A 14,289-nucleotide genomic window follows, 5' to 3' on the forward strand; every position below is an offset into this window, starting at 1 on the left:
AAGCCTTAAAGGAGTATATTGATGAAAATCTGGCCAAAGGCTTCATACGTCCTTCTTCCTCACCAGCAGGGGCACCTATATTTTTTGTAAAAAAGAAGGATGGGACCCTGAGACCCTGTGTTGACTATCGGGAACTTAATAAGGTAACCATACAAAACCGTTACCCTTTGCCTCTGATTCCCGAATTACTGGAAAGAGTCCGCCATGCTAAGGTGTTCTCTAAACTGGATCTTCGTGGGGCTTATAATTTGGTGCATATTCGTCCAGGGGATGAGTGGAAGACAGCATTCAGATGCCGGTATGGCCACTTTGAATCTCTTGTGATGCCCTTCGGGCTTTGTAACGCCCCTGCAACGTTTCAACACCTTGCTAATGACATTTTCAGAGATTTGTTGGACCAGTTTGTGGTGATCTATTTGGACGATATACTAATCTTTTCTGACTCTCTACAGGAACATGAAGAACATGTCAAAACTGTTTTAAGACGTCTGAAAGAGAACCATCTGTATATTAAGCCAGAGAAATGCGACTTCCATCGTTCTGAGATACAGTTCTTAGGATATATCATCTCTCCCCAAGGGCTGAACATGGAATCTGGTAAGATTCAGGCTGTCCTTGACTGGCCGGTACCTAAGAACGTTAAGGAGGTCCAACGTTTTATTGTTTTTGCAAATTTCTACAGACGCTTCATTCAAAATTTTTTTGATATTGTCCGTCCCATTACTTCCTTGACAAAGAAGGAAAAGCCCTTTAAGTGGTCATCACAGGCTCAAGAAGCTTTTGATTGGCTTAAGATCTGTTTCACCTCAGCACCGCTGTTGATACACCCAGATCCAACACTTTCTTTCATTGTGGAGGTGGATGCTTCTGATAATGCTTTGGGGGCTATTCTCTCCCAAAGAACTGGAGAGAAGGGTCTGCTATATCCTTGTGCTTTCTTTTCCCGTAGACTAACCTCAGCCGAGAAGAATTACGACGTGGGAGACAAGGAATTGCTGGCTATTATTGCGGCTTTCAAAGAATGAAGGCATCATCTGCAAGGAGCTGCACAACAGATCATAGTGCTAACTGACCATCGCAATTTAGAGTTCCTTAGATCCGCTAGATGTCTTTCTCCTCGTCAAGCTCGTTGGAACTTATTTTTAAATCAATTTAACTTTGTTATCTTGTACCGTCCAGGTTCTCATAATGGGAAGGCTGATGCTTTATCCCGAATCCATGCTGCGGATTCCGTACCTGGAGCCCCATCCAAGACCATTCTATCTGTTGCCAATTTCATCGGAGTTATCCACGATCAGGACTTGTGGAAGGAGTGCAGGGAGGCCTATGACGGTGATGTATTTCTGGCCAACCCACCTGTGGATATTAATCTTGTCTTTAAGGGTGGCATGTGGTTCAGAGATCGAAGTATCTACGTCCCTGAGGTCGTCCGTCTGCAGATCCTCAAGTTGGTACATGACTCCAAGTTGGCTGGTCATAGGGGGGTACAGAAGACACAAGAGTTCCTGAGCCGATTCTTCTGGTGGCCAACTTGCCTGAAGGATACCAAGGACTATGTTCTCTCTTGCGAGGTATGTGCTCATTACAAGACTCCTCATGTGGCACCTATGGGTCTTCTACAACCATTACCTGTTCCGTCCCGCCCTTGGGGGTCTATATCAATGGACTTTATTGTGGAGCTGCCTACATCGGGTGGCATGAATACAATCATGGTGGTAGTTGATCGCCTGACTAAAGCTGCTCATTTTGTTCCGTGCACTGGCCTCCCTTCAGCTAAAGATACAGTGAACTTGGTTATACAGAATGTCTTTCGGTTGCATGGTGTCCCGGATGAGATCATCTCTGACTGTGGAGTACAGTTCACTTCAAGATTCTGGAATGGGTTTTGCTCTGCACTCAATATTAATGTCTGTCTCTCTTCCGCTTACCATCCCCAGACAAATGGTCAGACTGAGCAGACCAACCAAACGCTGGAACAATATCTAAGGTGCTATGTCAGCCATCTCCAGGATGATTGGTTGGAGTTGCTGTCTTTAGCTGAATTTTCATATAACAATTCTCAGAGCGTGTCCACTAAATTTACACCTTTCTTTGCCAATCTGGGTTATCATCCATGTATCTTACCTAGGTCTCCAATTAATTCTCCGGTTCCGGCAGTGGAGGAAAGGCTGACTGCGATGAGGCAAAATCTTGAGGTTCTGAAGGAATCCCTGACCACAGCTCAAGAACGTTATAAGAGATCGGCTGATAGATTCCATAAACCTGCACCCATGTTCAAGGTAGGAGATTCCGTGTGGTTAGCAACTAAGAATCTGAAGTTAAACGTTCCTTCACAAAAACTTGGACAGAAATTAATTGGCCCTTTCAAGATCAACGGTATTGTGAGCTTTGTGGCCTGCCGGCTGAAGCTGCCTAGGACTATAAAGGTACACCCAGTTTTTATGTATCTTTACTAAAGCCTGTATCTCCTAATACCTTCCAGGGACGTGTTGTGCCACCTCCGCAGCGTGTGGTGATTGATGGGCAAGAACAATTTGTGATGGAGGAAATTATTGATTCCAGGATTTGCAGGAATCGGCTTCAATATCTGATAAAATGGCAGGAATATCCCCCTGAGGAAGACTCTTGGGAACCTGTGGAAAACATCAATGCCCAACAGAATATTTCTCGTTTTCATCAGAGATTCCCTGAGAAACCAGGTCCAGGATCGTCCTGAGGCTGCTTCTAAGGAGGGAGTAATGTCAGGACTCTGAACATTTTTATTACCTTTTGTGCATTACTGCCCTTTTCCAAAATGGCGTCTTTGGTCTCATGTGCACTGTGTCTTCCTGCTATAAAACTCCACCCCAGCCTTCAGTCTGTGCTAGAGTATTCTGCCTTGCATCCAGCTCCTGACTCTGGTGACTCCCTGGCTATATACCTGTTCCTGTGAACCTGTGTGGTTATCCTGCTACTCTGCTCTGAGTTCCTGCTGCATACACCAGTTTCCAGTAATCCTCCTTCATCTGCTGCTCGTGTTTACTTTCATCTGCATTTGCTGGATATGTAAGCTGTTGCTGCTCTGCGTAAACCTGAGATTATCACCCAGGACTTCCTGGTTGAGATAAGACATTGTTTGAACTGCCTTATAAGCATATCTATCTGTGTTTGGACTAAGACAAGGACTTATTCGTGTCAAGTATCCTCAAGAATAACTGTGCTTCATAGACTTTTCTGTGTGATTGCATTTTCCTCTGAAGTTCCCTGTAGACTGCTAAGCTGTGTTTAATATTTACACCAAGTGTTGTGGACTTGAGTTTCTCTCTGCACCTGTTTGAATCACGGTGTGTTAATATAGACTTTACCACTTATAAAGCTGTGTCCTCTAGTTGTCTTGTTCCACGCAAAGAGTCTCCTGAGTTATCCCCTATAATTATTACAAGGGCTGCAGTGATAGTTGATTTTGTGGAACTTTCTCCCATCTCCCTACTGCATGACTGGATCTCAGCCACAGTGATCTTGGGATTCTTCTTTACCTCTCTCACCAAGGATCTTCTCCCACGATTGCTCAGTTTGGCTGGACGGCCAGGTTTAGGAAGACTTCTGGTGGTCCCAAACTTCTTCCATTTAAGGAATATGGAGGCCACTGCTCTTTAGAGCCTTGAGTACTGCAGTAATTCTTTTTTGTCTCTGAGCTCCTTGGCCAGCTCCTTTGACCTCATGATTCTCATTTGGTCTGACATACACTGTGCGCTGTGAAGTCTTATATAGACAGGTGTGTGTCTTTCCAAATCAAGTCCTGTCAGTATAGTTAAACACAGCTGGACTCCAATGAAGGAGTTGAACCATCTCAAGGAGGATCACAAGGAAATTTACAACATGTGACTTAAATATGAGTGTCTGAGCAAAGAGTCTGAATACTTATGACCATGTGATATTTTAGTTTTTCTTTTTTATGAGATTTGCAAAAATTTCTACATTTCTGTTTTTTTCAGTCAAGATGGGGTGCAGAGTGTACATTAATGTGAAAAAAATGAACTTTCTTGAATTTATCAAATGACTGCAATGAAACAAAGAGTGAAAAATTTAAAGGAATATGAATACTTTCCGTACCCACTGTATACCAAAAATTTGTTGACTCACGAACAAGAGAAAGCTTTTACATCAAAGTGACATTGTACTGTGACAGTAGCCATTTTGCCGCAGTTTCTTGACCACCCTGGCAATGTAACAAATCTGTATATAGGCATCCCTACCTGCCACATACAAGCTCACTGATGCCAATGCTCTCACGATTCTTCCACCTGTCATAGACTTGGACGAATACGTTCATTTCTCTCAAACTATTTCTTCTATGAGAATTGTAATGAAAAATAAAGGTTCTCAAGCTCCAACAGCCACAGAGGCAGAAGATTTCTCTCTTAAAGTTTCCTTACAAAGTATAGCCAAAGAGATATCACATATACTAATGCCAGCTATTGTTGCGAGACTAGAATCTATCCAATCCTCCGTCGACCTCTTGTCTCAAGCAACAGAACACAATAAAAATTCTAAAGGTCAAAGATTTTCTGCAACCTCCTTTCAGTTCTAACATCCAAGACAAAGAACAAACATTCCATATTTTAAAGGGGTTTCCAGTACTTAGACAACCCCTTCTATATCCCTATGTTCCCCCCCCCCCTGTGAAATTACAACACTTATAGTCACCTCTGGTGCTCCCTATATACTAGCGGTGTTGGTACTAGCTCTACAAGGGATCACATAACATTATATCACGCGATTCCTTTGGCCAATCAACGCTGGCTTCACTTTCTCCACCTTCAGACAAATCATATACATTTGGAAGAAGTGAGAGCACCCAGGAGGGGAAAGTGATGTAAGCACTGATTGGCCGCAGGGCTCACGTGATGTAACAATGTTATGCAATCCCCAGGAGAGCCAGTGTCGATACCACTGGAACAGCGGTGGCACCAAAGGTGAGTATTTATTTTACAAGGAGAAAAACTAGGGATTGGGAAGAGGTTGTCCAAGTAGTGGACAACATCTTTAATGGAGGAAGTAGTTGACCTTGAATTCTGCAGCTGCTGGAACAACCTGAAATTCATTTGCGTTACAGTATCAGTTAACAATCTGCTACATCTTACTTCAATCTGACTCCCCAACGCCTTGCAACTTCCTTCTGCAGTCATTGTTGAAATATCTCATGGTTTGGGCCCTGACTATCAAAATAATATAGATCATCCACATCTGGTTATTTTCAAGTTATTCAGCTATCAAGACAAGGTGAAGATCTTATAGAATCATAGAAAATGCTTTCACATTCAGTTTAAGAACCACACTTATTTTCTTTTTCAGTATGTCTCAACAAAAAAGCCAAAGGCCCTTTTATCAATCTGCAAAGAACTGCGCAAGAAAATCGTTTGCTTTCATATATCCAACAAAATTCATAGTGTCCCTAATGTCTGAATGAAAAATACCACTTTTGTGATGACCCTGAGGCTGCCCAAAACAAGCTCCAGAGACTACCAAAAGAGATGATGGTTGGCTTTAATAAAATAGACAATACATTTTTGAAAAATATTTAATGTGATACGCTCTGATTCTTTTCTTTCTACATGTAAGAAGCTGAACTTCTGGATAATATTATTCCTTTCTTGGTGAGAGCTAAAATTGTACTGTGACTTTACATTATTTCATTATTTCTAAGGAAAGTAATTCATGATCTAAGAAAGCGCTGGGCTTGGTTCTCTGTGACAGTAGTAATGTGATGGTATGGGTCTGTTTTGGTTTGTCACGACCTATACAACTTTTCATTATTGTTGGAACCATGAAACCAGAGAACATCTAACCATTAGTTCATGACCTCAGATATATGCAGTCCAATTAGTTGGATGATCTGAGACATTAAAATAAGTTAAATTAGCTTAAATAGAAGAAATCAGATCAAGGAACATACTTTTTCACAGCACTGTTTACTGTAAGGGTATGTTCACAAGTTTTCAACATTATTACCACTTTTTGTTCTTTGCTGCGCAACCTTCTACTGTACCAGCTAAATGCATGAGATTTCTGAAATCTCGTCCACATTCTACTTTTTTTTAACTTGCAGATTTAAAGCAGTTTCAAATCCTTAACAAGTCAATTCTTCAATACTCCGGTATTTGAAGAAGATGTTTCTGCCGCAAATACTGAATGTGTGCTCATATGCCATTTGTGATTTCCAAAGTGAGTGCATTTCTCCTCTGCTTTTATTTTAGAGCTTCAATGCCAGCCTGCTACAGTCTTATCCCTATTTTGGCCAGTGGTGATGTTCTTGGTGTGAAACAAGACCTCTGGTTACATTTACTGGACCACAGTCACTCCCAGCACACTTTACAAGGACTGAAAATGGAGGCTGAAGACCTGGCGTATCCATGTTTACGGAAAGTGACCCTTCACACAATTACTGATGATGCATTTCTTCAAGCAGACTTTGTAATTGTCCTTAATGATGTACTTGCCAATGAGGATCAATGTTCAGAAGCTCAGATTAGCAAGATCAAGGAACAGTGCACTCGGTATGGAGCACTCATTGATCAGAATGCAAGAAAGGACGTGAAGGTGATGGTATCCGGAACTAATTATGTAAACCTCGTAGCCCTGCTTATCATAAAACATGCACCTTCTATCAACCCTCATAATATAGTCGCTCTACCAACACAGCTAGAGTTCGAGGCAAAAGCTCAGATCGCAAAAAAGCTGAATATAAATTCATCAGGTATGTATGCGTACTTATCGGAAGTGGGAGCAGACTATGATATCTGAATCGTTTTTGCTTTTCATCACTTTCAACCTTCCACCGGAATGATGTCACATTAGTGATTGTCCCTGTTCCATTGCAGAACTTAATTGTAAAGTCATAAAAATTGTTTCAATTTATTCCTTGTGTATACTGCATTGTGATGATAGTGAATGTTAACTTTTAGTGGTTTTCATTATGATGATGTCACATTAGGGTTTGTTATTCCATGGTGAACAAACACTGTTCTGACATCTTTCCTTTGCTCTTTTTCTTTTACCCTGATGATGTCACAAAACATAAATCCACTGTTGGTAGCCAGTTCTCCTTTGTGATGATGTTGTGCTAGTTATTTTCCATTGTTCTATGGAGAATTGTGACAATAGTCATTCTCTTTTCCTAGGGGGAGATTCATTATGATGAGGTCACATTCATGTTTGTCTTTATCCCTTATTAGAACACAACCAGAGAACATATTACCGGGACCGGAAGACCGGCAACAGAGGAGCTAGTTACCACGTAATAATGGGCACATAGCCCTCAGGCCTGAACCGAGGCCACCCACTCCATAATACCACTAAGAACAAGGAGAAAGAAGGAGTATATTGGGTATCAAAAATTTATTAAATATATACGATACAAATCTTAACATTAATTACGTGTATGAGCGGTCAAAAATACAGACAACATATAAAGTGCATATTGGATGAGGACGGGAATCGCTCTGGTGCATGGGGCCCTAAAGGTAAACTAATCTGCACAATAGTGCAGGTAAGTAGAAGAAATGGCCATAGGCTGCCATGTGGCTGACACAAATACAAAGTAATAACATCCGTAGTCAATAATGTAAGGCCACAAGGCGTGCTTACCACTGCAGTAAAGGGGCTGCACCAAAACACCAGGCTGGGACCAGAGAGGAGACCCCTCATGTGTCAGCCACATGGCAGCCTATGGCCCGTCCTCATCCAATATGCACTTTATATGTTGTCTGTATTTTTGACCGCTCATACACGTAATTAATGTTAAGATTTGTATCGTATATATTTAATAAATTTTTGATACCCAATATACTCCTTCTTTCTCCTTGTTCTTAGTTGTCTTTATCCCTTGCCTATGTTGCATTCTGATGATCACCCAGTAATGTTTCTCTGTCTCCATTGACTATGTTCCATAGTCTGTTTTCTATGTCTGTTTTTCTATTATAATGATTTCACAATATTATTGCGTTTTTTTATAACTGTTTTTAACACCTTGCTCTAAAGTGATGTATGGGTATCAGTACCGAGGTCTGCCGGTGTGGCTGGGGCTCTGGAGCCGAGCTTCTTCCACATACATAGTTATTGGCTGTGTTACATAGCTGGCATCTGTATCCAACAACCACGTCCAGAGTTGAGCTCCGATCATTGTTGTTAGCCATTTAAATGGCACTGTCAGCCTCTGACCATGGAGGTTAAATGGAGCTTATTGCAAGGCATTGATGGGTTCCCATGTCATTTGGATGGATTCTGAAGGCCCCTTATTCTGCCATCTTGGTACTCTTGTGAAGTTCAGCCATAGGGCTCGCTCCATCGGACGAATGCAATCCGATTAAAAATCACATTGCATTCATACCAATAAAATCCTATGTTTCTGTTCTCAATGGTTTTTTCTTTCCTACTCTGATCGCGACCGGTGTGATGCAGTGACCCCTGTGGCCGCTAGGGGGCGCTGTGTGTGCTCCTCGGGATATGCATGGAGGCGTATCTGTTGTTATAATGGTGGTGAAACAGTGACTGGCAGAGTTGTAAGTGGCGGATATGTGTTGCAGAGGGAGTCTGCGTGGTAAGTCTGATGTAATGTTGTTGTTCTGGGACCTGTAGTCGCACAAGTGTTCGTATAGTTGTGAAGGGAGACTTACTAGGCTAGCTATGAGAGATGGGTGGGTCGAACTAGCCACACACACACACTCCCACCTGAGGGAGTGGTTACGGCTTCATAATGTGACCAGGGTGTGGGTCACATGGTCGCTGAGTGTGGACCTGAATGGTCTATGCTGGAAGGTGCTGGAGAGCCTATGTGTTGGGAGTGTTGTCTCCCTGAAGAGCACATGGTGGGGCTTTGGACCTGGTGGCCTGGGGTGTTGGACAGACGTCCTGAATAGCACCTGGACAGGTCACATGCCTGTGTGTTGGATGGTCCCCGGTAGGGACGGATGTCCTGAATAGCGCACTGAGTAACCTGTGTTGGAAGACCTGGGAGTAGGCTTCCTGAAGAGCACAACATGTGTTGGATGTCCTGGGAGTAGGAGTCCTGAACAGCACATGCCAGTGTGTTAGACGGTCCCGGGTGGGATGGACGTCCTGAATAGCGCACAGTGAAACTAGGGTCCTGGACGGTCTGTGTTGGAAGCTCCTGTGAGTGGAGCACCAGAGAGACTGTGGACCTGGATGGTCTGTGTTGGGGTAGCTATCGTCCTTCGGTGGCTCTGGACTGACTGATGTGTGCCGGCCAGGCAACTTGGTGAACCCCGTAAGGCAGTTTCCCCAGGAGAGAGGACTGACGAGGAGTCAGCAGGTGGAGCAGGAGCTCCCATAAGGTACCATTGACTGTTGGTGCTTGTGATATTCTATGAACTGTGTGGTCTTCCACGGTAACTGAACGAAGTGAGGTTCAGCGTGTTTAGAGACCGCGGCCCAATGTCATGTGCTCTATATGACTAGGGACATTGATGAACTGTTCGGCGTACGGACACCCATGGTAACTGGACGAAGTGAGAGGTCCATCATGTTTAGTGTCCATGAGATAAAGCCGAAATATGAAGTGTCTAAGATAAAGCTGCAAGTTAATATTACCGGTTGGTGCCTATTGTGTTCTATGAAATGTATATAATGAACCGTGCATACCCGGTTTATGACACTTTAATAAACCGCATAGACTGTGTTTAAACAAAAAACCGTGCCCGTGTGCTTGAATCCCGTGCCAAGCGAGTGTCCCCTAACACATGCGGTAAGCACAATCTTACACCAGGCAGGAAAAAAAACGCAGCATGCTGCGATTGCATGCCAAATTTGAATCGCACTCACCCATATAAGTCTGTGGATGCATGTGAAACATCGCACTGCACTTGGATATCACTCGAGTGCCGTGCGATTCCTGCTGACACCAGCAGCAGAGTAGATGGAGAAATTAATTTCTCAGTCTTCTCTGCAGCTTTGCTGTGATCATCTCGTGTGATCAATCGCAGGTTCAGTAGAGTAAAAAAAATTTAAAAGGTTTTAAAAAATATTTAAAAATATGCAGTAGTGTTCAAAATAATAGCAGTCCAATATGACTAACCAGATTAGTCACTGGTTTTGGTATACATTATTTTACCACATGTTAAACAATTTACCAGTTGCTGCAGTAGATTCTAAGAAAACCAGTAGACTCGGCATTCATGATCTGCAGGTTTCTGAGTTGGTGTATTAGAGTAATTAATTGGAAGGGGGTGTTCAAAATAATAGCAGTGTGGAGTTTAATTAGCGAGGTCAATCATTCTGTGAAGAAACAAGTGTCAACAGGTGAAGCCATGACATGTGAAAGCCTGAGAAATATTGGTTGTTCGAGACATTGTTCAGAAGAACAGTTTACTTTGATTAACAAGTTCATTGGAGAGGGAAAAATTTACAAAGAAGTGCAGACAATGATAGTCTGTTCAGCTAAAATGATCTCCAATGCTTTAAAGTGGAAAGCCAAACCAGAGAGACATGGAAGAAAATGGAAGACTACCATTCGAATGGATGGAAGAATAACCAGAATGGCAAAGGCTCAGCCAATGATCAGCTCCAGTATGATCAAAGTCTCAAGTTACCTGTGAGTACTGTGAGTTAGGCTATGTTTCCACGGTCAGGAAACCTTCAAGATTTGCTGTGGATTGGACGCTGTGTACAGCCGCAGCGTCCAATCCACAGCGTCCAGATGTTAAAGCATAGTGGAGGGGATTTTATGAAATCCCGTCTCCACTATGCGTGCAGGGCCACATCCGGCACCCTGCGTAATCGGACATGCGGCGCGTCTTTCTAGACTGCAGCATGTCTATTTATCTTACGGAGATACTCCGTCTCTGCAAGATAAATAACACAGTCTATGAATACGATGCGGTAATTCCGCATGTGTTCAAAGAACACATCCGGAATCACAGTGCGTACAACAAGGGGAGGCGCTTTGGGCGGAGCAGGAGATCTGCTGCATCCAAAGTGCAGGGAATCCTGAACGTGGAGACATAGCCTTAGAAGACGCCTGTGTGAAGCTAATCGATTAGCAATAAGTCCCCGCTAAGCCCCACTGTTAAAAAAAGACATGTACTGAAACAGATACAATTTGCCACAGAACACATCAACTGTCTTAAAGAGAAATGGAGAAACATTTTGTGGACTGATGAGAGTAAAATTGTTCTTTTTGGGTCCAAGGGGCGGAGACAGTTCGTCAGAAGACCCCTAAACTCTGCATTCAAGCCACAGTACACTCTGAAGATAGTGAAGCATGGTGGTGCAAGCATCATCATATGGGCATGTTTCTCTTACTATGGTGCCGGGCCTATTTACCGCATACCATGGATCATGGTCCAGTTTGTATACAGCTCTGGCAAAAATTAAGAGACCACCACATCAAAACCCTGTCATGGGCAGCCCAATCTCCAGACCTGAACCCCACTGAAAACCTCTGGAATGTAATCAAGAGGATGATGGATAGTCATAAGCCATCAAACAAAGAAGAACTGCTTACATGTTTGCACCAGAAGCAGTGTGAAAGACTGGTGGAAAGCATGCCAAGACGCATGAAAGCTGTGATTAAAAATCATGGTTATTCCACAAAATATTGATTTCTGAACTCTTCCTGATTTAAAACATTTTTATTGTTGTTTATAAACGATTATGAACTTGTTTTCTTTGCATTATTTGAGGTCTGAAAGCACTGGGTTTTTTTTATTTTGACCATTTTTCTTTGTCAGAAAAAAATACAAAATTTATTGCATGGAAATTCGGAGACATTGTCAGAAGTTTGTAGAATAAAAGAACAATTTACATTTTACTCAAAAATATACCTATAAAGAGAAAAATCAGACAAACTGAACATTTTTAAGAAAAAAATGGAGTTCTATACAAAGATTAAATAGGAACAGTCTTTATTATAACAAAAATTAGTTAAAAACCAATGTACAATATACAATGTAAGAGAAGCAAGGAGACCCTAGTGGACATATATCCGGATCAGGTACACCAAACTATATGTGATAACACCAAGGGTTACATATATATATCTACCGCATTTACAATGATATGGTAAATGATGCCGGTTTCATTATGGACAAGTGTCCCCCCTATACAGAGTAACCGAACATCAGAAAAGGCAGTCGTATATGTCAGATATAAAATTTCTTACCCATGGAGAAGTAAATGGTGCCTGGGACCCTGGATAACCCCCTAACGCGCGTTTCGCGTAGCTTTTTCAAAGAGGGAGTCAACTGAACATTTTGCAGCGGTCTCTTAATTTTTTTTGCCAGAGCTGTATATTAAAATCCTTGAAGAGGTCATGCTGCCTGACGCTGAACAGGATATGCCCTTGGAATGGGTGTTTCAACAAGACAATGACCCTAAACACACCAGTAAACTAGCAGATTCTTCATTCCAGTCCACCAAAAATGAGGATCTGGAGTGGCCAACCAAATCCCCGGACCTTACTCTGATAAAACACTTGTGGGGTGACATAAAAAATTCTGTTTTTTAGGCAATGAGAACAAATGCAATCCCAGGGTTCGCTGCTGGTGGAGGCAGGAGTTGGGGTGACGCTGCAGGCCGCAGGCTGGGATGAGGGGGTGATCCGACGTGCGGCACTGCTGCGGGGGTCTCCAGTGCTGCGGGGGCCCTACCGACATTTCCATGGTTTCCTGTACGGTGGACTTCGGGAAAATAGCCGCCGGGGGCGGCGCATGCGCAGACAGAGATCTCGGCTACAAGATGTCGGGAGATGAGATTTCAGTGCTGAGATCTCATTTCCCGAGATCTTGGTGCCGAGATCACCATCTGCGCATGTGCTGCCCCCCCGGCGGCCATTTTCCCAGAGTCCACCACACAGCAAACCATGGAACTGCGGGGGCTCTGGCCTTTCACACAATGTCGGCAGGGCCCTCACAGCATCAGAGACCCCTGCAGCAGCAATGGAGACCCCCGCAGCCCCGCCAGACACCCCCTCATCCCAGCCTGCAGCAACGGTTTCGGTAAGGTATGTCCGCATTATAAGACGCACCCCCATTCCACAAAAATAAATTGGGGGGGAAAAAGTGCATCTTATAATCCGAAAAATACAGTACATTTTACCCTTCGCCATGACAGCACCCACTGGAGAGATAGGGATCCGCCCCAAGGAACAGGAAACCTACAGAGACATAAAAGGGGGCGGTCCCCCTCTCCTCCTCAGTTTAGGTTTCCTGTTCCCAGGGGACAGGATCTCTGAGAAAACTACAGAAGATCATACCTGGGCTAGGAGCATCCGCCTGTGCGGTTTCTGCGGGAACGGCAGGGGATGCAGTCCAGAAGCAGCGTCGGGGGAGACTCCGTTAGACGGCTCCCCCCTCGTCTGTCCGGCATGTGGGATGGCTGGGTCCGGGAAGACGCCGCCCGATTCCACAGAGCAACGCTGCAGAGGTGCGGCCTTGAAGAGGCTCCAGATGCGGGCCAGCAGGTAAAAGGTCCGGGATCTGCGGTACAGCTGCAGCGGCAGCCGGTACACCGCTCCATAGCGCAGGCCGGGATAAGATGGCGGCCGCACATGCGTGGAGCGGTGTAAGAATCCCCATACTGACCCGGAGGTATGGGAACACTTCCGGGTCACTCACACAGCGGTGAGGGAAAGCGCGGTTTTGCGCATGCGCAGTACACCGCTGTGGAGAAAAAAAAAAAAAGGGAAAACTGACCGGATCTTGGCCTATAAAAAGGGGGAAGTTGCAAACGCACAGGCGATGCAACATGTCGTCCCCAGGCAAAACAGTGGACCCAGCAGGTGAGCCAGCCAGCAGAAGGTCCTCAGATGCCAGCCACAGGAGTGAGACCAAGGATTCAAGATCCAGAAAGTCGCAGCCTCCTATTTCGGTACCGCACAGCTTCACTGGGTGAGTGTAATTTCCCCTCTGCCTATAAAGCTGACACCCTTTTCCACAAATGTCTTCTTCTCCCAGGCCAAAAGGAGACAGAAATCTAAGCACAAACAGTGTGCGTTATGTGACGAGCCTCTCCCAGATTCCCACCCCAAAAAACTCTGCAATCAATGTATGGCGGAAACAATGCAGAGTCCATCTATGTCGGTCACAGATATACGGGCCATAATTAGAGAGGAATTACAGGCCATCTCACAAGCCAGTACCCCCCCTAAAAAATCCGGGAAAGGAAAGGCTATATCCAGCTCTGGGTCCGAGGAGGAAGGCGTTATCCACTCAGACTCCTCGCAGGCATCATCCTCTTCCTCGACACAATCCGACATTGAGGGTCGAGCTTGTTTTCCCCTTGATGGGGTGGACA

At 44.2% G+C, this 14,289-nt stretch overlaps 1 protein-coding gene across 6 annotated transcripts in view; it reads left to right on the forward strand.

The window, feature by feature from the left end:
- Window positions 1–14,289, forward strand: part of MDH1B (malate dehydrogenase 1B) — an 80,977-nt gene that overhangs the window by 40,737 nt on the left and 25,951 nt on the right. For all 6 annotated transcript variants that reach the window (XM_077275741.1, XM_077275744.1, XM_077275743.1 and 3 more), the window contains exon 5: window positions 6,237–6,736. In XM_077275741.1, the coding sequence (XP_077131856.1) occupies window positions 6,237–6,736 (500 nt within the window). The remainder of the gene's footprint in view (window positions 1–6,236; window positions 6,737–14,289) is intronic.

Source organism: Ranitomeya variabilis, chromosome 7 (assembly GCF_051348905.1).
Source record: "Ranitomeya variabilis isolate aRanVar5 chromosome 7, aRanVar5.hap1, whole genome shotgun sequence".
In the NCBI taxonomy this organism is placed as follows: Eukaryota; Metazoa; Chordata; class Amphibia; order Anura; family Dendrobatidae; genus Ranitomeya; species Ranitomeya variabilis.